Raw genomic sequence first — 25,108 nt, 5'->3', positions numbered from 1 at the left:
CTTCCTCCTCCTCCAGGGTCACAGGTCACCCAGCTCTGCTCACCAACCCTTGAGGGAGGTAAGGGGGAAGGCCAGAGTGAGAAGTGAGCTTCCTGAATATTCCTGAAACCACAGGACTGAACTTGTGGTCCCTTCACATGTGCCTGGCCTCTGCTTCCTCCTGGAAAAAAGCTCCAGAAGACAGCATCACGAACATCAAGACAGACCCAAGGGGGTGGCGGGCCCAGGTGCTCTCGCCTTGCTTGGCAAAGCTTCCCTCCCTCCTCCGGATCTTCAGCTCCCTTTCTTCTGTGTCCCCAAAGCCATCTCTCCTTTGTCCAGCCTTCTCCATACAGGAAGGGGCTGAGTGATGGTTTGGTAACTTGAATTCCTAGCTAGAAATATCACTCTCCTATTGGAGCATGGTTCTTGCCAATGAGTTGTAGACGTAAACACCACTTGAAAGCTCAGGCCTGAGGACCCCTTTAACAGTTACAGAAGGAATACTTGTGGTGTTCCAGACAACAGGAAGAAGCAGAGAAGGCCCTTCCTGGCCTTTGTCACCCACCTCCCCCATCTTCCTCCTGGAAGCTGCCCCCTGCTATGGACAGGCCTTCTCTTCTCCTGCCTCCTTCTCCCCCAGAGACCCACAGCGATAAGACCCAAGACCCCTAATGCTGGCCCCTCGCATTTAGCCTCGTCCCAGTAAGCCAAAGGCTACCAGGCAGGTTGAGTGTTGCTTTCCCATGTCAACGCCTTGGTGGATGAAATGGCAGACTCAGATCCTATAATGACTGACACCTGCTGCAGGAAGCCCACAGTCAGTTTCATGGCCAACTGTCTGCAGCTGAGACACTAGGGGTTCTGCACACGGGGATGGAACATCCCAAGTAAGGGATGGCCTTCCATGGCGTTCTGGAGGTGGGGGAGAGACAGAGAACACACCCACAAATAGAGACCATTTGAGGTGCTGGTAAGCGCTATGAAATAGCTAAAATATATAATGTGGTAGAGAGCCACAGGGAAGACTGCCATTAACTGGGGCGGGGGCGGGGGCTCCCTGGGGAGGGGAATCTTGAACTCGTAGCTGAATAGTGAGAATGGAGTGTCCATGCAGTGTCCTGTGAGCATTCCAAGCGGAAGGAGTAGAAAGTGAACAGCCCTGGAGGGAGCTTTGCTTGGTCACAGTGTGGGAAGGAGGCCAGAGTCACTTAAGGGCTCAGCTCGAGAACAGGAGCCAAATGAACAGGCCTTGTGGGCGAGGGTAAGGGGCTTGGCTTCTATTCCTGATGTAGTGGGAAACTCACTGAAGAATTTAAGCCATGGTGCGATGTGGTCTGACCGAAACTTTGGCAAGCTGACTCTGGCCGTTGTACACAGCAGAGGTTGTAGAGGCCTGGGATTAGCACAGTCATCTGGCTCCTGGGGAGATCCAGGCAAGGGGTGAGGGTAGCCTGGACCTAGTGGCAGATCGGACGTGAGTCGTGAGGGCAAAGAGAGCCAGAAGGGCTCATGGGCACCTGTTCTGAGCAGCTAACAGGATGGGGATGCCATCAGCAGGAAGGCAGGGCGGAGTGGACACCAGAGGGAAGTTGCTAGGGGAATTCAGATTTCCGGCTGGCCCATTCAAGTTTCAGTAGCCCTTTGAGATCTCAGAGGAGATAAGTAGGCCCCTGAACACGAGTCTGGAGCTGAGTGGCAAGGTCTGAATGCACTGGGTGGAATCCCTGTTGAGGAGAGTAAATAGGGTTATTCTAATCACTGACACAGACCCTTGGGGCACTCTGACATTTGGGGGTAAGCAGGAAGATCTCACCAAAGCTACTGAGAAGGCTCAGCCAGGGCGAGAGAAGAGACAGCAGGGGAGCGAGTGTGGCCTCAGGCAGGCCTGCAGGGGAACGTGGTCCAGGGGAGAGGGGTGGTAGAGCCCAGGGCTGCTGGAAGGCTAAGCAAGAATGGGATGCTGCCTGGTGGCCACTTTGCATGTCATGATGGCCCTGGACAAGTACCCTGTGGACGGGGACCTGGGAGAATAAGGGGGCCATTGCGGTGGTTGAGGAAAGAAAAGAAGGAGCAAAAGTAGAGATAGTGAGTGGGGACAGCTGACCCAAGGGCTTGGCTGGGAGGAGGGGCAGTCGGGAGGCTGGGGCTGAAGGGAGGCAGTGGTTGTGAAGACGCACTTACGTGCTGAGAGGAATGGTCCGGGAGAAGAAAGGAGGCTGATGGTAGGGAAAAGAGGGCCAAGCCTGCAGGGGAAACTCTTGGAGGAAGGAGAGGGCATGGCGTCCAGAACATATGTGGAGGAAGAAACCCTCCCCTGGAACAAATGCATTGAAATCAGCCATCATCCATCCCTTTAAAGAAGTCTACACGTCAGCAACGTTGTTCGGTTGTGTTTACCCAGGTTTTGCCCACATAAAGACACTATTTCCAACCCTCTGACAAGAAGAGGCATAAACCCAAGGTCTGTGTCAAGATGGCATCCTCCTGCTAATGCCATTGCCCAGATGGTACAGAAAACTGTACTGAAAGGTGGGGTGCTCTGAGTGTACAGAGCCAAGAGTCTGATCCCCCTTTTGACAGGAGGGGAAACTGAGGCACACAGAGGCTGAATAACTTGCCCAGCTAACAAATGGCAGAGCTAGGATAACCCAGCTTTTCTGTGCTCTCCAGTTGGCCATGCTGTCTTGAAAAGTCACTCTGTGGTCGGTCGGGTGTTTGTCTCTTGGCCTCTACCCGCCCTGCAGCTGGGAGCTTTGTTCTCCAAACAAATAGCAGCCTGGAAGTAATTCATCAAAACAAAAGTTCAGGGGTTCAATTTTTATTCTCAAGGGGAGAAAAAATATTCTTGGGTTCTTAGTGGTTGTGTGGCTGCAAAGGAAGCTGAAGAAGGGTGACAAGGGTTCCACCAGGTCAGGGCCAGAGGGCCAGCAGGTGCGGCCTCCCCCAACGTGCGGCAGATGGCCAGGCCCCACCACGCAGCACTTTCCACACAGCCCACTTATCAGGCCTCCCTGTCAGGCAAACATGCAGGCCGGGCCCCAGGCACCTTCCCCAGCCAAAGCAAACACTTCCCTCTCCCCTGCCCTGGGCTCCCTCTGCTCTTAATTTAGTGGCGCTGTCTGTCTGGGCTTCTTCAGGAGTGCTCATTATGGGGAATTTGTGACTATCAGCCTAAGAGCAGGAGCCCAGAGAGGGTGATTTAACGTAAGCCTCTCCCGCCACCTCACACACTTCACCAAGGGCCAGGATGAATCTAGTTGATTTAGGATTCATGGAAAAGCTGTGGAACGTTTAAATCCCTGCCAGGGGCACGTGTGGACAGGTATATATCCCCCGTATGGGGCGTTCGTCATCCACTGTGTCAAATCTGCTGTTTCCAACTGCCAAGGATGGCTTTAAAATCTGAGAAAATGAGGTTAACCCCTTTCTAGAGTGCTTTTTAATAAAACCTTCCTTAATCCCTGAGTTTGGAAGTGTTTCCATCTGGACAGGAACCTTGGTGTGACCCCCTTGCCCTCTTCTCCAGCCGGGGCCAGGCGGAGCCTCTGCGGAGTGCCTCAGAGGCTCCTGCCAGCCTGGACTCCGCCGTCCCCACTGCGAGAAACCCTCCAGCTCCCCACCGGGCAGTATCCATCCCAGGAAAATGGAAAGGCCCCAGAACTGGGAAGAAGGAGGCCTAAACGCGGGCCTCCTTGACTCAGCGCTGTGGGCCTTAGGCAGGTCACTGCCCCCGCCTTCACACATCTGCCACGTTCAGATTCCCCCTTCGTCAAGGTGGCCAGCCTTTCCTGAGATAATGTCCATAAAGGTCCCTCATAAACAGCCAAGCGCCAGGGAGCTGTTAGCAGGGAAACTGGCCTCTGGTGGGAACTGGCCCAACAGGGTGAGGAGTGATTTCCTTTCAATGGTTTCTCTGTATAGCCGTACCCTCCAGTCTGGGAACCTACAGTCACAAAATCCCAGTACAGACTGACAGCTCCATTGCTTCACTGGGGTTCGTCAAGTAAAGAAATGGCACCTTTTCTGTGGGGTTGAGGTCTGGGTCTGCGTGGCACTCAGCCCTGCTCTGTGGCGCTCCTTCCCAGCCCCGCCCCTGTCCCGGTCACCACTGCAGGCAAGCGTATGTGGGATGCAGTGACAGTCCAGGGCAGGAGCCGGCTCAGACCCTCTGCTCCTCACCACTGGCAGTGCTAACCCATCCTGGCCCAGGCTGCGCATCAGCGGTGCAGGGGAAACACCGGAGCCAGGACATGCTCAGCAGCCCCATGCCTGCTGGTCCCCAGGACCTGCCCTCACCATCCTTGGAACAGAGAGCCCACAAAGCAGTGGGTTTCAGCCCTGCTCTTCATTGGTGTCACCTGGTCCCCTACCACCACCACGAGATTCTGATTTAATCTGTCCTGGGAGTGGCCTGCGATTTCTAAAGGTCCCCCCACCCCCAGGGGTTTCCAGTGCTCAGCAGAGCTGGGAACCGTGGGTCCAGAGTGACTGGAACACATCCCCTTCACATGCACCGGTGTGCCTGGTGTCCTTCCTTCCCGCTCTAAGATTCATCTAGAACAGCTAGGAATGTCTGAAAAGTAAGGACCATCTTCACTTAATTAAACAGCCTGGGGTCTTGCACTCAGAGTTAGATCTGAAGGACCAAGGGCTCGTAGACTTGAATCGTTTTCAACCTCTCCCTCGCTGCCACCTCCCACATTCAGTGCAGCACAGAGATTTACTGGTTCTCCCTCAGCGACGTCAGGCAGACCATGCCCACACTCCCCACCCGCTGCCAGGTCCCCGTGCCCACACGCAGATGGCCGCGGCCACCCCACTCCTCAATCTCTCTGCCCCCTGCAGGTGTCTTAAACAGTGTTCCCAAGCCCTTCTGCTCTAATTATGAGAGCCAGACTTTAAGCAAATTAACTATGTCACTCATACCATTTCTTCTCACACGTTAATGTGCCAGTAAATCTAGGGGTTTTGTTAAAGTGCAGATTCTGGTCCTGGAAGTCTGGGTGGGGTCTTAGATTCAGCACTTCTTAACAAGCTCCCTGGAGATGCCAATGCTGCTGATCCACGGAGCACACTCGGAGAAGCAAGGAGCCCTGCCAGCCACCTTTCTTCTACCAGACACCTCATCTGCTCCGTCCACCTGGGTATTTGGAAAGTAAGGCCCAGAGAACCAACACGATTTGCCCAGTCGCACCACAGGTTGGGGACCGTGCTGGCTAGTCCTCAGGGGCCCTTCTCCCTCCCTGTCCAGCCGTGGGAGGTGACAGGATGGGCCATGGTGGTCAGGCGGAATATAATGAATAGAAGGACCAAAAAGAGAATCTCTTGGAGAATTTGGTGTCAGTGGGGCTGGACAATGACAGTTGGTCCTGGCTCAGGGAGACGGCAAAGGAGGCTGCGTCCTTCATTGCTGGGGGAATAAATGCAACCCCCAGGAGTCCGGGCACTGAGACCCAAGGGGAGTGGCCCGCCGCCACCTCCCATGCGCTTCAATCAGGGACAAATCAGTGCCCCCACGCACAGCCTAACCAAGACATCCTGTCTCCTTTCAGGTTTCCAGTAAGCATCCGGCCGTGCACTGTGGCAGCAAGAATAGAGTACAGATGAAGGAAGGCATCTCGTCTCACTCGCCCTGACTTCAGATGTGATCTGTGGGCTGCTGGGAGCAACTAGTGATTTGGGTTCCCATAGAGGGGGCTGTGTTTCCTTAAGGATGGTGTCCTGGAGGCTGCCAGTGAGGCTGGGGCCAGGGCTTCTGGCACCATCCTTGCTGTGGGTACTGGGGCTGTTGGCCGGACCAGGGAATGCCGGGGTGCTAGTGGTTATATAAGGGCTTCTGCTCACTCTTGTAGTGGCCGATTTTAAACCTTGGAGATTATGAAATACTACCATCATAATGCAGTGGCAGGGGAGGCTCATGCTGGTAGAATACGGGAGAAATGATCATCTGTTATTTTTAGCTACCTACCAGCCCGCTCTCTGCCCTACCCCCTGGTTTAGGAGCCCAGGAATGGCTGGGGCAAGCCAGGCAGGACGTTGGAGCCAAAGACCAAGCAGTGGAATGCAAAGCATCTTGATGGCCAGTCCTGATCTCCCAAACCAAACCTTCTGCCATCGCCCTCATGGCCCAGATGACCCATAGGCAGTGCCTGAATCAGCCGTATTTCTAAAGAGTCACCCACCCTGCAGGGTCCAAGGACATCGTTGCATCCTAGGAGCTGTGGATGGCTCCCAGGAGCTCTGCAGAGAGCTTGAGAGGCACGGTGTGGGCACCTTGGGCTTCACACCCTCACCCAGCCTCTTGGGGCTCTGCATGACTTGGGCCCAAACTCCCCGTTCCCACCGGGAAAACAGAGCTGCCAGGGGCTTGCCTCAGTGAGCCCTTGCAGCACTCTGGGGCCTGGCTGCATGATACAGACCCAAGGGAGGGTGGGCCAGCCCTCAGGAGGCCCTCAGAGAGCAGGGGCAGCAAGGTCCCAAGCCAGCAGTAGGTGGGGAGAGGTGTGGAGTGGGGAGAGGATGGACATCTGAAATGAAGCTGAGTAAAAGTGTTTGTCTACCATTCCTGCTATCTCTGTCCTATGAATACAGGACCTGCCGCCCTGGAAAGAGAGCAGAGAGAAAAATACATTGAATTGGCTTGCTGTCCCCCCTGCCCAGGACTGGGTAAAAGGATCATGCGAGAGAAGGTAGATGGTCCCATTTCAAAGCCAGGCAGGCCATACAGCCCCTCCAATCCACACCCTCACTGATAATATTAGAAACCCTGAAGCAAAGGGGAGGGGCTGGCTTCTAAGGGCTTGTTAGTGGCAAATGTCCCCTCCTTGGGGGCTTTCCCTGACCGCCCAACTAGAGCCACCCCCTAGTTACTCTCTATCCCATTTCTCTGTTTTATTTTCCTCATCACCGCCTGACATATCATCTCTCTTTATTTGCTTATTTTTTTATGGCCTGCAACCCCTCCCCCAAGACTAAAAGCTCCATGACAACAAGGACCTACATGTCTTGCTCATCACTATGTCCCCAGCACAAGTTGGCACTGAGTAAAATACCCTTTCGGTTAATGAGTGGCAGAGACAGAACCCAGACTTCTTGGGCTGGCATCTGGCCCATGCCTTTACTCTGGCTCTGTGACTGAGGCCCATCGGGCAGGGTCCAGCCTCCCTGGCCCTCACAGTCCTGTGGCACATAGTAAGTCCTCAATAAAGTCTGTAGAACCCAGGAAGACCAAAACAGAGCCCTTACAGCCAGATCCTAGAAGCCTCCCCGAGTGCCCAGGGCACACGTGTAACACAGACACCCAGTCTCAAGAGCCCTGAGGCAGCATGGAGTTGGCCAGAGTCTTTGGAGACAGCCTCAGTGTGCCTGGCACACCTTAGTGCCCTCGGCCCTCTAGAGCTGGTTAGAGTCTATTGACTTTAGATCTCCTGCTGAGAACTTATCTCCTGGATCCAAAGGCCTTATTGACAGAGATGTGTGGTGTGGGCCCATGCAGGGTGTGAACCCACCTCCTGCAGCAATCACTGAAGGCAGGAGAGGAAATGAAGAAGAGAGAAAAACAGACAGCTGGGCCATGGTGTCTTGCCGAGAGAGCTGTATACCAAGTGTGTACAGCAACTGGAGAGGGACACCCCCCCCAAATGTCCCTTCCCAATGGAAGCTGGGCCTTTGATGTGGACACATGCTTGACCACAGTGCATCTTCCACAAAGTTCACTGGCCTTTAAAATGGGAGAAATGGATGCAATGCTCTGAAAAGACTCTCCAGCAATCCTGAGCTCAGTGGGGCATGTGAGTTCACTCCAGGCCAAACTGTAGAGCTTTCCAAAACATCTTCTGGAAAGCAGCCTGGCCGGTGACTCCAGCCCAGTCCCTACTAGAATTCAATTTGCTCTGCTATTCACTTGACAGGAGATGTTAGGAGGACAGTTTAGAATGTGGCTTGCTCAGATCCTGCTACAAGGGATTTTTAGGAAGCAGATACAGAAACTGTGGTAGATTGAATAACCAGTCTTGAGACTTTGCCCCCTAAAATAGAATTATACATCCAAAGCTTTGCCACAGCCTCATGGCGGCAGGGTATTCTTTCCTACCCCTTAAATTTGGGCTTGGCTCTGTGACTTGCCTTGGTCAATGGGATGTTAGCAGACGTGCTACAAGCGGAGGCTTGACATGAGCGTGCAGGCTCGGGCTCTCCTCTCACACTCCAGGGATCTGCCTTGAGAAGAACATGCCCTGGATAGGTGTGCCCCTTCAGCCTAGATCCCAGAACATACAGAGAGCAGATCTGAGCCCAGCCTACAGCCTGGAGCCAAGGCCAGTGAACCTGTAGCCTGGAGCAGAGCCGTCCCATCAAGTCCAGCCCAGACCAGCTGAACCCTGGCTGATCCAAAGACCCAAAATCATGAGAATAAATGTTTGTTGTCATAAGCCACTAAGCCTTGGGGTGATTTGTCATGAAGCATTAACTGTAGCCATAGCTAACAGACACAGATATTGAAACCCAGGGATGATATATGACTAGATGCAGAATTTCTCAGAGTTCACTCTTTCCATCCACGCTGCCTACTGAAAGGGCACTTGAGAGAACACTGTATATGAAAAAGTAGGACCACCACTTACGGCCATGATAGAGCAACAGGGACACGATTTACCCTCCTGCTTTAAATAACTGAAAATTAGACAAAATGTATAAGACAATAAAACACTGGGAAAAGGCAGTACAGGACACTAACCCCCAAGAGAAGGGAAACAAGTGAGGTGAGCCCTATGATTGCCCCAACTTACAGCTCCTCACAGTACTTAGGCTGCAGTCCTGGAAGCAGGCACCAGGTGGCGCCCAGTGGTTTCCCTAGTTAAGGAATTGGAGCCTATAGTCCAGGGAGGCCAAGGGGGCTTCCATTGGCAAGGCCAAGTACAAGAGGTGAGTGAGCTGCAGACAGAGAGTGCGGACACACTGCGGAGATCTCCAGAGGGTTCTCTCAAGTCTTCAGCCAACTGCTGGGCGAGGCACGTGGGTGAGGAAATCACTCAAGGCTGGAGAAAGAACCACCAGAAAGGAGCTAGTAGAAATTTTCCAGAAATAACACAGGGTTGGGAGTACTCCCAACAGCCACAGTGGAGAAACCGTCTCACAAAAAAAGTCACTGAACAGAAAACACATAAGGTATTTATGTGTGGCATACATTTGGAAGTGGCACCAAATTAGCCAGAGATCAAAGCTATTCCGGTCCCGCCTAACAAAATCTAAAAAGTAAGCATCAAAAGAGTCAAACTGCTTTCAGTGAGTTTCCAAACAGAGCTCAAAAACATTTAAAGGAGTAAAAAAAGAATCTAACACCTAACAATATAGGAGGGGCACCCAGTAGAAGTTACCAAGGATGCAAAGAAGCAGGAAAACATGGTTTGTAGGAGAAAAACCAATTGATAGAAATAGAAACAAATAGAAACAGATGATTGAATAAGTAGACAGGGACTGTTTTTTAATGCAATGGGTGTATGTTTAAAATACAGGCAAGGGGTGCATGGGTGACTCAGGTACGTGGGTGACTCAGTCCGCTAAGCGTCTGACTCTTGATTTTGGCTCAGGTCATGATCTCAAGGTTCGTGAGATCCTGAGATCGAGCCCCGTGGGCTCTGCGCTGACAGCACAGAATTCTCTCTCTCCCTCTCTCTCTGCCCCTTCCCCTCTCTGTTTCAAAATAAATAAACTTTTAAAATATATGTATAGGCAGAAATATTCCCCTTGTAATTCCTTAAATGTAAACATGCCTCATCCATCTGGTCATTCTTTTAACAAGGATGTACCATCCACTGTGGTAAGTTCTGGTGACTCAGAGGTGACCAAGACAGAGAAAGTGCCAATCGTCTCATTCTAGGGGTGCCTGGGTGGCTCAGTCAGTTGGGAGTCCATCTTGGGCTCAAGTCCTGATCTTGTGGTTCATGAGTTTGAGCCCCGCATCTGTCTCTGTGCTGACAGCTCAGAGCCTGGAGCCTGCTTCAGATTCTGTGTCTCCCTCTCTCTCTGTCCCTCCCCTGCTCACACTCTGTCTCTCTTTCTCTGAAAAATAAATAAACATTAAAAATTTTTTTTAAAAAAATTCTAATTGGGGAGATGGACAAAAAACAAATAAACAAGGGAATCTGAGCTAAGATGGAGTTGGGGTGGGATAGGATGGGCCTGGGCTCACTGTCAAGGTGGATAAGAGTGTGAGAGCCGGGACATGGCACAGAGAGGAAGTGGGGAGAGGCAGGTTTACAGCTAGAATGGTGGGCCAGGGATTCAATGACATGAAGAGGCGTGGGGCTGAGAGGTCGAATAGGAACATGGAGTACAGCAAATAGGAGACTTGGGGGATGTGAGTCATCTAAGAATATGGGGGGAGAGAGTATTTCAAGACATGTGTCCAAGGGTCTGCCGGGGTGATAAGGCAGAGGAGATGTTGGCCGTGAATGTTGGAAGTTGACAATGTATGGGTAAAATGTGGGAGGAGGAAAATAGCATTTCCTTTAACACAGGTTCCTTCTCCTGTGTGGAAAATGGCTTCTGGCTATGTGGCCCCGGATGCTTCTGTCAGGACAAGGAGGGAGGCAGCAAGCTTTTTTAGGATCAACTGCTTTATTTGGGTTTCTATCGCCAACTGCCAGTAAGCAGGGCTGAGCCCATTTTATGCACATTGAGGGGGAACTCAGAGCAAGGAGCAAACAGAAAGCTGATTAGGGATCCCTCCCTCTCACTTGCCTCAACTCCTCAGCTTGAGAAGGCAGCCCTTCCCCAGACCAGCCCCCTCCCCCCTGCACTCCCAGTTCCAGGTGTGATGATCAATGCACGATCAATGCACCGACCGGTGCAGCATTTCCTTCATGACATCGCTCGGGACTGGACCACCAGAATGGTGCTGACCTGCTGACTTAAGTGACTCTCACATAGGAAAAGTACCAGACACAGGACAAAGAGTCTTCGCACGTACTGAATGGACAACAAACAAATCCACAAGTACCTGTTGTCTACAACATTCTAAATCTTCACCAGTAACCATTATTACACCTCAGATGGACTCATGAATTTGGTGCAGTTTTAATCAAATTGCTTATATAGACAGGAGCTCACAAAAAATGTTTGCCAGGATCCCACACACTCAGCAGCAGCCCTGGCCTTTTCTACACTCTCAGTTTCTCTGTTCACTTCATCTCCCAGGCCCTGGGAAGGCTCTGCTCCTCCCTGGGGCCAAGATGGACTGTATCCTGATCAACACCCCACATCTACATCCTGGTCCATGTGTTCCCAAGTTTATTGCTGCTTTTGCCCCAGTGCATCTTGCAGCTCTGGGTTTTTCCATAGTCTGCACACATAAGGAGGCATAAGGGGTTCTTTAATAAAGGGTGTCTAATGGATCCTTTAACAATCCCCTTGCCTTTTTCAAATTTAGTGGCCATCACAAGAGAGAGGCATGATCTTCCCACTCCTATTGTCTCCCAAAGGTATTTGTCTGACAAGCTGAACGATTCCTTCATTAACCTCCACAGATGAGCTCTTTCCCTGCAGGATTTACAAACCACAATGACACAAAAAACTACTAATGACTTAGTTATAGAACAAAGAGTCTGACAGACACTGGCTGTGTCCTGCCCATGTTCCCCAACCCACCTGGAGGTCCCACGTAGCTTTGGTGAACAGTTGTCATCCACACCAACAGCTTCCTGTCTCAAGTATCCGTCTGTCTCTACCCGAAGGTCCTCTTCCTCCATAGGAACACTCTGGGTCCATTGGCAGGGCAGGCCAGCAGCGCAAGAGTTAAGCTCTCCTGGAGCAAATCCTCAACTAATGAGGGGCAGGCGCTGGTGGACAAACACCCCCAGCTTCCTTGCCCCCCCCCCCCAGGACAACTCTGAGGTGTGCCCCACACAGCCTCCCAGAGGTCCTGGCGGGGCTGAGACCCAGGTGCCCATGGCAGATACCTGTTCAAAAACTCACCTTGTATTGACTGCCCCCCTACCCTGTCTCTCCTCCCCACTCTCTTGGGATGGGTTCCTGGGACCACTTCCCACATGAACTACTCACACCCAAATTTTGCCTCAGAGTCCATTCTGAGGTAAATCCGATTTAAGCGAGGGCATCTATTTCAGAATCACGAGTCGGGGGTGGGGGAGCTCTTGCATCCAAGCCCTCAAAGTGGGAGCCCCATCCCCCACTTCAACGAGAGCCCTTCTCTTCACAGTGCCCATCCTGGAGTGCAGGGAAAGAGTTCATGTGAGAAACGAATCCTACTGCTCAAAAAACAACAACAACAGAAAAAACAATGGAAAATCTGAACAAGGTTAATACCAGGTGTGTTTGTTTGTTTAAAGCCTTTCCCTCAAATCACCCCTCAGCCTTCTCCCTCCTCTCTTCTGGCCACACAGTTGGAGGTCACACTCCTCTCTGGCCACAAGGACAGAGACCTATACAAACCCGTGCCACCCCTGCCTCCACACAGGATGCTCTCCCGCACGCTTCACTGTGGGGACACGTCCAGGAGCTTCACTGTGGGGACACGTCCAGGAGCCCAGACGACCATATGCAGAACTTGTCGCTTGGGTCCGTGGTGCTGCCAATCATTGGGGCTCAGGGCAGCAGGGTCTGAAACCACGGCTCCTTTTTTCCACTTGCCCTTTTCCCTGCAAGGGATGTACCCGGGGCAGGTGGGCCTTATCTTCTCCCTTTGGTTCCGGTTTAGAACGTGCCCTTTTTCATTTGTGCGGATATGTGTCTATTGAGTGACTCCCTAAGCGAATACCGATGTTGGTTGGTGGGGTGGCAACCTGTCCTTTTCCTTATCTCAGGGCTCATCCAGATGGAAAGAGGCCCGTGCCCAGCTGCTCTGTTTACTCTGCATTCTCTCCCCATTGTACACGAAATTGATCTGAGAGGGGTTTTGTTTTTCTTCTTTTTCCTCCAATCTCCTTATTAGTTCAGCCTCAGAAAGTCCCTTATCACTTGCCGGATGTCAGGCCACACTCTGCCATCAGGCCTGGCCATGTTAGACTCTCCATTAATTGATTTTGCCCTCCCCACTTGGAAGCACAAATTGGCTCTGCCCATTAGCAGCAATAATTCCCTAAAAGGGATTATAAATCATGCCCTGTGTCCATCAGTCACTCACAGCGGAGCAGTGCCCCCGTGGGGTGGGAGATGGAGTGTTTGATGGGCAGGGGAGGTCCCCACAGTCAAGCAGATTCTCTCCTAAACCTGACCAAATGAGGCCACAGCCGACTGCAGTCACTACAATAGGCCCCAGCACAGAGGGTTCCACTGGCATGTATTGAATGAGTCAAGGTGGAGAGAAAGAGGGCTGCCTCTGTGGTGCAGGATGACCTTGTGATTTGACCCTCACCCACCAATTCCACCATTATGTTACCACTCTCTGGCTCTGTGGGCTTGGGGTTTCCATAAGTACACCCCCCCCCCCCCGCCCACACATACACACACACACTAAAATGGAAGTGCTCCTGAGAAGGACTCATCCTAAACTCTAGTCAAGTCTTTGGGGGTCCATGAAAAGTGAACGTGAGAACAGGAGACGAGGGGCACAACCAGAGGAGAGCTGAGGAAGGAGCCTCAGAGGGGAGAGTGAGCAGCGAGGACAGGGGGAGGACAACAGGCACACAGGAGGTTCTCAATAGGTAGGCCATAAGTGAAGGCAGTGTCTTGACCCTAGAGAACCTGCCAGGACCTGGGCGGGGGGCTCCAGTTAAGGGCTAACCCAGCGCTCCTTCCACCTCAACATGTCAGAGACAGAGCTCTGGCCCCCAGCGCCCACCCCTTTCTCCCATACAGACAGTCCATACTCTTCCCTTGATTTCCTTCCACCTTGGAACCACCACCATTGCCTGTGGACAATGTCCAGACCCGTGGAGGATACTTGGGCTGAAGAAGTTACTAAGACCTGCCTGAGATTCCCCCAGATGTCAACAGACGAGCTTTCTAAATGATACACAAGAGAACTCTTCACACATTGAGCTTCTCTAGGGCAATAAAATAGGATTTGATTATTACGCGGCCCTGCAGGTGTAACTACAAACCCAAGCTTAAAGCCAGGAAGTAGCAAGTCTGTGATGATATGATGTTAGTCAACCTGTGTGGTCCCATCTCTCCAGACCATAAAGAAAAACCGGTCAGGGGTGAGTCTGGGGAGTCTTGATGCTTCCTTCCTCTTCCGAGACAAGCCCACATCCCAGCCACGGTGCTGTCTGGGAAAGCTCTGGGTATAGAAGAGCCTTGTAAGGGGTAGCTTGAGATCCACAGGTGACTTCAGGGAACCCAGAACCAGCAGGACTGCAGAGAAGGCAGCTGCCACACCCAGGCAGGGCTCCCCTCAACCATGGGATGGATGAGGTGCTTCGGAGCGGAGACACCTTGGCTGCCTTCGGCACTGGTTACGGTGCCGGGATGTTCCCCAGGGGTGGCCTCCACATCCTGCCTACACCTCCACCCCCTGTTATTTATCGTTCTGGTTCTGGCCTTACAGCAGGTTAAGAATCCTATGACACTACCAGTGTCTTGATCATTCACATACTTGAAGAGGTAAAATGGAAAAAAAATCTCCCCCTGGCTTTTATTTTCTATAATCTCTCCCTCCCTCTCTCTCTCTCTCTCTCTCTCATTACCGAAACCATCATGGCCTGTCCTGGACACAGAGGCCACAGTATCTGCCTCCCCATACCCCTTTCCAAGTGACACCTGTACAGGTGATGCCCCCACCCCCTGGCTGGGGCAGAGCAGCTGAAGGTATTGCTTGACTCAAGGCCGTCCAGACACCTGTGAAGTGGCCCACGTGAAAAGGTGCTCTTGACATCGGCCTCACCTTGGAGACAAGAAGTACAAGAGAAAGAAGAGAAGGGCAGCAGCTGATGCTGACGGGATGCCCGCAGGGCGGCCTGGAGCAGAATCCGAGGCAGAGAGACAGGACAGAGCACAGGGAGGGAATGGCCGGCTGGCTGGGGCGAGTGGAGGGGTGCACCCCGCGAGGAGAGGGAACAGAGCCTGTTAATGGCCAAGAGTGAGGACACAGGCCCAGTTGCTCCAGAAGCCTGGCGGCTCCTGGCTTCCCTTCACAAATTATTTCAATTACTTCAGATAGCTGGAGTGTGTTGCTATTTCTTCCAACTCAAATAAGCCTTGAACAATTAAAACAACGACAAAAATTTGTGTAGCCATTGGGAAGTAACTGAATACCTAACAGTGGCTTAAACAAATAGGGTTTATGTTCCCAACATTTTTGAAATCTAGAGATAGGTGTGTGCAAGAATCAGCTGAGCATCAGTGGCGCCCGAGTGGCTCAGTCAGTTGAGCGTCCGACTTTGGTTCAGGTCATGATCTCACGGTCTGTGAGTTCAAGCCCCGCGTCGGGCTCTGTACTGACAGCCCCGGAGCCTGGAGCCTGCTTGGGATTCTCTGTCTCCTTATCTCTCTCTACCCCTCCCCTGCTCATCTGCCTCTCTCTCTTTCTCTCTTTCAAAAATAAAAAATAAACATCAAAAAAAAAAAAAAAAAGAATCAGCTGAGCGTCTTTGCAACCCTCTTGACCTTTCCCTCAATGAGGCCAGCCATCTGTGCATTCAGGGCACACAGAGGGGGAACGGTGGGCCCAGCCACAGCTGAGCCCTTTGCGGGGACAGCACAGCCTGGCCCCACACGTCCACAACCGGCTCTGCACACACCCAGTTGGCCAGAACTGGGTCACAGGGCCACCCGAGCTGCAAGAGAGCCGGGAAAGTGGGTGCGAGGGATGCTGTCCATCCTCTGATCTCCTCCCCATTTCTGTGCCCTCTTTAATGTGGTTCTGCTTCCAATGGCCTGGCCTACCGATCACTTGGGACTCCAGTGGACCATCCCCAGGTTACCGGAGCCGTTTGCCAGCTGTGTGCCAGAGATGGCTCAACGACTGGCTGGTGTGGGATTGTGAAAGCCCAGCTCCCCTGCCTCCACCTGGGACTAACGGTGTGCATCACCCACCAGGGCTCTCCACGAACCAGGCTGAGCTGGGACTATGGTCTCCTGTTTGACCCTGCTTGCCCCACATCCGTATCACTCTTCGCTTACCCCGCTGCTCACACACAAATCCCCCTCTCGGGGCTGCTCCCGGGAACCCGGCCCAGAGCACAGGGAGCAGGACTATCATGATGGGTTAGACCGATCACGCTCCGTTGCCTGGGGCTCACAAGCACACGGTTTGGGCTCTGCTAGCTGGGAAGGAGGGAGAGGATGTAGACAGGCAGCTCGTGTTGTCTGCAGCCACAGCCCATCACAGAAAACGTGAGCAGAGAACTTGGAAGACACACACACTGCAGGTGCGAACGTACATTGGTGCAGCCCCTTTGGAAAACAGCCAGGCAGCTCCTCAAAAAGTTAAACATAGAATGACCACGTGACCAGCAACTCCACTCCCAGAGACATGAAAACATACATCCTCACCAAAGCCTGTAAGTGAATATTTGTAGTAGCATTATTCCTGATAGCCAAAAAGTGGAAACAACCTGAGTATCTATCAACCGATGAACGGATAAATAAAATGTTGGTATACCCACGCAATGAAATATGATTCAGCCATAAACAAGAATAAAGTAGAGGCACCTGGGTGGCTCAGTCGGTTAAGCAGCAAGACTTCGGCTCAGGTCATGATCTCGTGGTTTGTGAGTTCAAGCCCCATGTCGGGCTCTGTGCTGACAGCTCAGAGCCTGGAGCCTGCTTCGGATTCTGTGTCTCCCTCTCTCTCTGCCCCTCCCTTACTTGTTCTCTCTCTCTCCCTCTCTCTCTCTCTCTCTTTTCCTCTCTCAAAAATAAACATTAAAAAAAAAAAAATAAACTACTGACAAATGCCACAACATGGATGAACCTTAAATACATTACACAGAGGCCAGACACAAAAGGCCACAAACGGTCAGACTGAATCTCTATGACATGTCCAGTATAGAGAAATCCAGAGAGAGAAAGCAGATTAATGGTTTTGCCAGAGGCTGAGGGGGCAGACTGGATGCTCAGGGGTTTCTTTCAGAACTGATGAAAATGTTCTAGAAAAGATTGTGGAGATAGCTGCATGATTCTGAAAATACTAAAAACCCTTCAACCGTATACTTTAAATGTGTGAATGAAATGGTATGTGAATTATATCTCAATAAAGCTATTGCAAATTCACACACAAGCAAAGAAGAGAAAGACAGGAAAACACCCTCCATTCCACTCCCCAGAGCGAAGCCACTGTTAACATCTCAGGCCAGGATATAATTTTAGCTTCTTTTTTACTCACACATACATCTCACCAATATTGTATTGGAGGAAACCTGATAAGGATTTCAAGCCAAAAAACAAAAAACAAACAAAAAACAAACAAACAAAAACTTTCAGCAAAAGCTATGAAGCAAATGCATACAACTTGTTGGGAGCATCAACCCTATTCCTGTTCTTGGTCAAGGCTGTTCTCTATTTGCTTTGCCCTGATTTGTTACCCAGTTTATTATCTTCAGGGCCCTCAGTAGGCAGGCCATCCTCCCAGCCCCATTCTGTAGCCAAGGCAACTGAGCACAAGGCATTTTCACACCCATCCTGATTCCTTCCCAGCGTGGGGACCCGAAGCCATCCATCACGGGTGAAAAGCTGGGGCTGTGGAGGGCACCCACTCAGGCCTGGGCAGAATGAAGGGGAAAGCATCTGATTTGGTCCAGAAACACCCATCCAACTTGTAGGCAGAGGGTAAGACAAGACGACCGCAGGAGGACCCGGTAGGTCTCTTTGAGGGGTCCATGCCACCGACCTGTGCTCTCCAGGGTCCAAAAGGCTGGTGGGGGGTGGCTGGCCTGTTTGCGCTAGAGGCACTTAGTGCAGCCACGCTGAGCCGCACTGTTCAAACAGACTCCCCGGCCTCCAGACACCTGTGCCGAGGAGGACGAGGAGGGCGAGGCAGGCAGGAGGCTGGGCACGGGTCCCCGGGCGCTTCCCCCCTCTCCTCCCGGAGGCAGCCCCGTAGCCCCGGCAGATTCCCGGCCACACCATGCCCCAAGCCAGGCTCTGCAGCTGCTGGGGTGGCCGGGTGCTGCCCCTGCTGCTGGCCTACGTCTGCTACCTGCTGCTTGGTGCCACTGTCTTCCAGCTGCTGGAGAAGCAGGCGGAGGCTCAGTCCAGGGACCAGTTCCAGTTTGAGAAGCTGCGCTTCCTGGAGAACTACACGTGCCTGGACCAGCGGGCCCTGGAGCAGTTTGTGCAGGTGAGAGGGAGGTGCTGGTGTGGGATGGTGGGCAGAGTGGGGGTTCTCGTGGCAGATCCAGGGCGATCAGTCCGGGGAGGGGTGGTTAATGCTTGTTTGGAAGCAGTGTAGAGCGGGAGCAGAGACCTAGGGAGACCTAGGGCTGGATTCTGGCCCCAGGTCTAGAACCAGATTGCTGTGTGACACTGAGCGGGTCACTCAAACTCACTGATCCCAAATTTCCTCATCTAAAAGGTGAGCCGAATGATCTCAGAGGTGCTGCAGACATTTACAGCGGATCAAAAGCACTTTTTAAGCAGCCACTTGCTGCATAAATGTGAACTGTGTGTCAGTGTTAGCAACGCTGTGCAAATTTCCTTCTCCCATGCGCCATACTTCCCCTACCCCAACCCCGGGCTGCTAATCCTTCTGTCCTCACCCCCCTCACTTCCCTCTGCTGACCACACTCGAGGGCTGTGGGTGGGACACACAAATTACGGTCAGGAGCAGCTGCCATGCTGGTCTTCCCCGGCCCAGTGAGCAGGATGAGCAGGTTGATGGCTACACCAGCAAGGCGTCCACAGGGGGCTCTCTCTGGGGCAGAGCATGTCCCCCTATGTCTGGGCCCCTCCTACTTCTCTGCACAGACTCTGGAGCCCCAGCACCCTCTCTCCAAGAAGCATGGCAAATCCGGCCTTGGAGACCAGGGGGCCCAGTGAAAGACAACAGCCACCACAAAGGAACAAGCCAAGTGCAGAGTCATCAGAGTGATAATTGGCACTTAGTGAGCATTTACAAGGTGCCTAAAACAGTGGGGAACAGGGTCATCATGCTGGGGTTAGACCGGTCATGATCCATCCTCTGGAGCCAAGAATTTTATACGTGTTTCCTCATAATGACCTATGGCTATCACTGTCTCCAGTTGGTAGGTGGAAACTGGGCCCCAGAGAGGGGGAGTGTGGGCAAGACTGCAGGCTTAAGTACTGGGGACAGAACTCACCCCTCAGCTGGCTGCTCTTCACCATACGAATTAGCATAAGTGTAAGGCCTTGGGGTGGGCAGGATACAGCCTAGAGCAGCAGTCCTCAAAGTGCGACCCCTGGACCGGCTGCATCAGCATCACCAGGGAGTCCTTTAGAAATGCCGACATCGCACCCCACCCCAGGCGCTCCAAATCAGGAGCTCTGGGGGCAGGACCAGCAGCCTATTGTTAACAAGCCCTCCAGGCCATGCCCATGCCCTCAAGATGGAAAACAGCTGACCTAGAAGATGATAGTTGGGTGGGGTGGACAGAGAGAACTTTCCAGAGATGTGAGAGACCAGTCCAGGCCCTTTCTTCCAGGAAACGAGGCCTCCTTGCTCTCCAGCAGTACAGGGCTGGCACCATAGCACCCCTATTAAGACTGAGAAGGGCTCTGGCGCCTCCCAAGACCCTCGTGGGCCCTGGAGCCCATGGCACCTCCTCCTCCCTCAGCCTAGGACTAGACGCAAAACCCAGGAGCCTGAGGGTGTGGGAAGGATTGGTGGCTGGGATCTAACTAGCTCTGTAAACAGAGCTAAAAAACAAGCCTAAAAAATAGGCTTGACTGCAGCCCCAGCCACTGAATAACAACACCCTGGCTCTGGCCTCCCCAGGGGAGCCAGGACACCTCCGTCCTCAGTCTCCTTGGGAGGGACCCTCACTTGCCAGGGGATGCCTGGCTGACAGGAATAGGATTCCAGAAGAGCACACATTACTGGTAAAATTCACAAGAGGAAAAGCCATTAACAGTACCAGAAGCAGTGTTAGAGACGCCTCCACAGGAAAAAGGCCTTGCCCCGGTTCACAGGATTCGTGTCTGGCTTTTTCTACATGTGTGGATTCTTACAGAAAAATGGAGGGTCACACTGGGGGCCCCACATTCAGTACCCTCGCTGAATCAAGGCCCCTCCTCAGCAGGATGGAGTGCTTCAGGTTGGCTGTGGGAGACAGCTGGGCCTAGAGCAAGAGCTGCTCCCAAGGGTGAGGGTCTCCAGGGAGTGAGCGTGTTCTGGAATGTTCCATCCTGGCCTCTCTGGGTGTGTGGGAACGGGAGGGAGACCAAAGTCCACATGTGAAGAGACCAGTTCTGCCAAAGTGAAGAAAAGCAGACAGCCTGTGTCAGGACTCCCAGACTGGCCCAGCCTACCAAGGCCACCCCCACCCTGGCCAGGAGCACACACACCCAGCCAGTGGGGAAAAGGTTCCCACAGGAACTGGAGGCCGGAGTGGCCCCCTCCCCCACTGCCCTCTTCCAGCTTTGGGGGCTCTATCAAGTGGCAAGATTGTGCTGTTGCCTGGGACAAGGCATGGTCACAGGGGAGGGAACTGGGGAGGGATCACTAACCATCTCCAAGAGGGCTGGGCCTCGGGACAGAGGGGCTTACGCTTGAGCCTTCCAGGGTTCAGATTCCGTAAACACACACTCAACACACATGCACATGTATGCGTATAACACACCACACAGAAACACCACTACATACACGACCTTTGCCCTGGTGTCTGATGGAATTTCTCTTGTAGGCATGGGCTGGGCCTCATGAGGGGGCAGCAAAGAGCAAGGCTGCCCGCTCCCCGGGAATACCCAGAACGGGGTTCTCTGTCCCCACCATCAGCCCTGCGGGAGGGCAGCCCCATGGCTTCCCTGTGGCCCCCCAAATCTACGTTCCCCAGTAAGCTCTTCCGGGAACATCCGACCTGGAATCTTCCTATTGTCCTCACATCTACGTCTCACCCTCTTGGCCACAGACAGCACCTCCCACCTGGACCACTCATTAAGCACCCTCCTCTGCCTCCTTACACCCGTTCCCCTCCACCAGCCCATGTTTACAGCCCACACCTCAGTAGCCCTGGTCCGTGGAACAAGCAGTGGACTTGGGCAAGGCATTTAGCTACTTGGACAGAGCCTACATTTCCACAAAATGGAAACAAGACCATCTAAGAATATCATTAAGTGAGATGACAGCAGAGAGCTTGGCCACCAGCAGGGGCCATCAGCTGCCTCTTTCTCCCACCCCACACCACCCCCCCCCCAACAGGTGATCATGGAAGCCTGGGTGAAGGGTGTGAACCCCAAAGGCAACTCCACCAACCCCAGCAACTGGGACTTCGGCAGCAGTTTCTTCTTTGCGGGCACGGTTGTCACCACCATAGGTAAAGTGTCTGGGTGGGGAAGGGCTTCCCCAAAGTCCCTGTTTTGGTTGCGGTTGCTGAGAGCAGATGCTGAGACCAGGACTGTGGTTTATTTAGGAGATGATTCCAGGAAGCACAAGTAGAGAAGTGGGGAGGTAAAGCAAGAGAGGAGAAAGGGCAGCAACGTTTGCATGGGTGAACAGGGTCCCAGTTAGGACAACTGGCCTCGCTCCCACGGGGGCCCTCTGAGAGCACAGGCAGAGCACAGCCTCCGAACATTGCCTGTGAGGGGGGAGGAAATGAGGCTATTTATCTACCAACTCCTGCCCTCGATGGTTGAGAACTGACCCCGGATGTGTTAACTCTAGTATTTTGAACCTGCCCATAGACTACGCACGTTCTCAGGTACAGAGAGATGCAGGGACTTGGAGTAGAGAGCCATCTGGGTGGACAGGAACTGTCCCCCAGGCTGCAGGTGATGCCCCAGCTGTTCTGAGGGGACAGCACACCAATAGCATCTGCTGTGTTCCCTCACCTCCCCCAGGGAAAAACTAGACAGGAATGACACAAAGCACTATGAGGAATCACTCCACGTAGGCAGGAGGAGGGTGGCAGTCAGGAGGGCTTCCTAGAGGCAGTGCCATTGGAGATGGGCCTTTCAAAGACAAGCAGGATTCTTACAAATAGAGATCATTCTAGCAGGGGCTGGGGAGAATGTTCTTGGGAAGAGAGGAGCTTCTCCTCTCCTCCAGGAGGTGATGGAAGATGACTACCTAGAGTCTGTGGGGGAGGCAGCTCTGAACGCTCTCTTTCCCATATTTGCACACTCCTCCCCTCCCCCCGCAGGATACGGCAACCTGGCGCCCAGCACGGAGGCAGGCCAGGTCTTCTGTGTCTTCTATGCCTTGGTGGGCATCCCGCTCAACGTGGTCTTCCTCAACCACCTGGGTGCAGGCCTGCACGCCCACCTGGCCGCCCTCGAGAGGTGGGAGGAGCAGCCCAGGCGCTCCCAGGTAGGGCCGCCTCTTCATTATGGTCCTGTGGCGGGGTGAAAACAGAAACTGATACTGAGACGCGGTTTGGCAGGCAGGGTCTTAGGGGTAGAAACTCATGGAAGAAAGGGCGGGGCAGAGGGAGAAGTTGAATTGTGATCAGGCTGGACAAAGACTTGGCCAGCCCCTCGAGGAGCTCTCCCGCGTGTGTGGCCATGGGAGTTGTCCCACAGGGTGCTGAATCAGCCAGGGCTATATACCCTGGCCTCAATCAGACACAGGGTGGCCTTCTTGGGAAGGGTGTGCCCGTGGGCCCGGCGGTTCTCTGTAGCTGACATACGCCTCAAAGAAGACAGGAGCCAGAGGCCGCTGGCTGACTGCTGATCAACAAGGTCTCCTTTGAAAGGGAATCTGGACAGCACATCTCTGTGGCCATCACAGAACTCCAGCACCCCTTCCTGCGGTTGAAAGTAAACTTTGGGCCACCCAGCACACCCCCATTGCCCACCCGCTTGGCTAGCCCTTTGCAAAGCCAGCACACTAAGGAGGGCTGGGGTGCAGAAGAATCTGGGGCAGTTCAGTGGCTGTCCTCTGTCCCAGCTCTGAGTCTCTGACAGGTCTATCCAAGCGTGATCCTCAGACCCAAAGGAGTCTCCAAATTCCAAACTGACCCACTAATGAAATCCCTCTGACTAGATATTCCCCTGGCCTGGGCAAAAGCACACACACAGAATACAAACACCACCCCAAAGGTGTGCAGGGCAAGGAAAGGACATAGCTACGGCCCAGCTGCACTCCCAGATTTGCGCACTCCCCCTGCCCAATCCTGGGGCCTTCCAAGTGGACTCAGAGACAGACTCTCTCACTCCCAGCTGCTGCAGATCCTGGGCCTGGCTCTGTTCCTGACCCTGGGGACGCTGGTCATTCTCATCTTCCCGCCAATGGTCTTCAGCCACGTGGAGGGCTGGAGCTTCGGTGAAGGCTTCTACTTTGCCTTCATCACTCTCAGCACCATTGGCTTCGGGGACTATGTTGTCGGTGAGAACAAGGCAGTCACACTTCTCCGAGTGGGGGCCATGAGGGTTAGGGAATGGGGAAATAGTCCCTGGTTGTTTGGGGGAGACAAATAATTTGTAAGGCTTCTGAGGATTCTCACAACATCCTTAGACGTCTGTGGCCTGGGACCCATCACCCTTTCCCTCCACTGCAGATCCTTGTTATGGGGAGGCTGGTGAAGACCCCTATGAAACCTGGGAGGGGGTGTGGCTGTGCCCTCAGATGCCGGGCATTTATCATGTCCCTTCCCTGCCAGGTACAGACCCCAGCAAGCATTACATCTCGGTGTACCGGAGCCTGGCAGCCATCTGGATCCTCCTGGGCCTGGCCTGGCTGGCTCTGGTCCTCCCACTGGGTCCTCTGCTTCTGCACAGGTGCTCCCAGCTCTGGCTACTCAGCAGGGGACTTGGCCTCAAGGAAGGGGGAGCCCCCGAGATGGAAGGGGTCCCCAGGCCTCAGAAGACCCCTATCTCTGCATGAGGCCTCCAGCAACCCCAGGAGCCCCTCCTGCTTCCCCTACCCCTTCTAGACTTCTATATGCCTTCTAGACTTCCTGTTCAAGATCCTCCCCCTCCCCTTCCCAGCCAGGGTTGATCTCAGGATCTCTCCAGAGAGTAAAGGAGACAGGAATGTTCAAGCAAGTAACTGAAAGGAGATGTAGGACAGGATGAGAGACATGTGTGGAGTGAGATGCACGCTGTTGTCCCAAAGCCCCTCCCCCAAATGTGACCTGGAAAAGTTGAATCCAGACATGGATCACCGTAGCCAAATCTCCATCATGCCCTCCCCGCATTCCCCCCAACCCAGGAGACTTTATGCAGTAGAGTAAACATAGGTTGACTTTATTTTCACCTCATTTGATATGTGCACGAGGGGCATTTGTCAGGCCCCCACTGTGTGTCAGGCAGAGGGCCAGGTTCTGGGGACACACAGTGAAAGATCCTGTTCTCCATGTGCGTTTAGTCCACTAGAAGCACTAAATAAGCAGAGAGGCCCCTACCCAGTGCCCAAAATGCTACAATGGGGCAGAGCAGGCCTGACAAGAGCCCATAGGGGTGGCTGGTGGGGAGGGTCAAGGAGAGAGGAGGGCTGGGGAGGGACTTTTGGAGCATCTTCATGCAAACAGGATATCTACCCTCAGGAATCTGGCAGCTGCCTCTCAAAGCCTGCCAGTTCCCCTTGCCTAGAGGTCTAGAACTGTCAGTGAACAAGGCTTAGGAGCTCTTGTGTATCCCATACCTTCCTGAGTGTGGCCTCCCCTGACTCCCCAGGGCACCCCTTGACCTCATCACCCCCTCTGGGTGCCTGTCTTAAGAGCCTTTCCAAACACACCCAGAGACGAGCTCCGTGGAGGCCTGGCCTCCTTTAGGAACATTCTCTGCAACCCCGGCCCTTCTCCTGCCAGACTGTGACGTCTCTGGCCAGAAGGAGAGGAGAGATTTAGACCAGTCCATCCACAGCCCAACTTCATCAAGGACTTCAAAGCTCTGCCCCTACCTCTGCCATCAAGGCAGGCCGGTAAGTGGCTGGGTGGCTCCGGACTCGACTGAGGCAAGGCTGTGAAGCAGAGAAGGCTCCAGATGGGACACATAGGGAAGGATCTACAGCATCAAGAGAGACCCAGGTTACACCCAGGACTTCCTCATATGGAGAAGAGGTCTGGGAAACTGAAGACCCCTGAGGGACTCCTTATATGCCCTGGATCCTTCC

At 53.3% G+C, this 25,108-nt stretch overlaps 2 protein-coding genes across 9 annotated transcripts in view; both read left to right on the top strand.

Annotated features, from left to right (window-relative positions):
* Nucleotides 1-8,415, top strand: part of KIF6 (kinesin family member 6) — a 385,598-nt gene extending 377,183 nt beyond the window's left edge. For 6 of the 8 annotated variants that reach the window (XM_042938645.1, XM_042938644.1, XM_042938647.1 and 3 more), the window contains one exon: nt 5,535-8,415. In XM_042938645.1, coding sequence (XP_042794579.1) covers nt 5,535-5,545 — 11 coding nt within the window. In that variant the 3' untranslated portion in view covers nt 5,546-8,415. The remainder of the gene's footprint in view (nt 1-5,534) is intronic. The other 2 variants (XR_006202589.1, XR_006202588.1) reach the window with 2 other exon arrangements.
* Nucleotides 8,416-18,007: 9,592 nt separating this feature from the next.
* On the top strand, nt 18,008-23,934 carry KCNK16 (potassium two pore domain channel subfamily K member 16). Its single transcript, XM_042937283.1, has 5 exons — nt 18,008-18,220; nt 21,257-21,371; nt 22,197-22,363; nt 23,215-23,380; nt 23,655-23,934. Exons 1-5 carry the CDS (start codon nt 18,008-18,010, stop codon nt 23,876-23,878), a joined length of 885 nt encoding a protein of 294 aa, XP_042793217.1. The 3' UTR covers nt 23,879-23,934.
* The last annotated feature ends 1,174 nt before the right edge of the window (nt 23,935-25,108 follow it).

Source organism: Panthera leo, chromosome B2 (genome assembly GCF_018350215.1).
Source record: "Panthera leo isolate Ple1 chromosome B2, P.leo_Ple1_pat1.1, whole genome shotgun sequence".
Lineage (NCBI taxonomy): Eukaryota > Metazoa > Chordata > Mammalia > Carnivora > Felidae > Panthera > Panthera leo.
The sequence above is the reverse complement of the archived record's forward strand: the minus strand, read 5'-3'. Positions and strand labels throughout refer to the sequence as shown.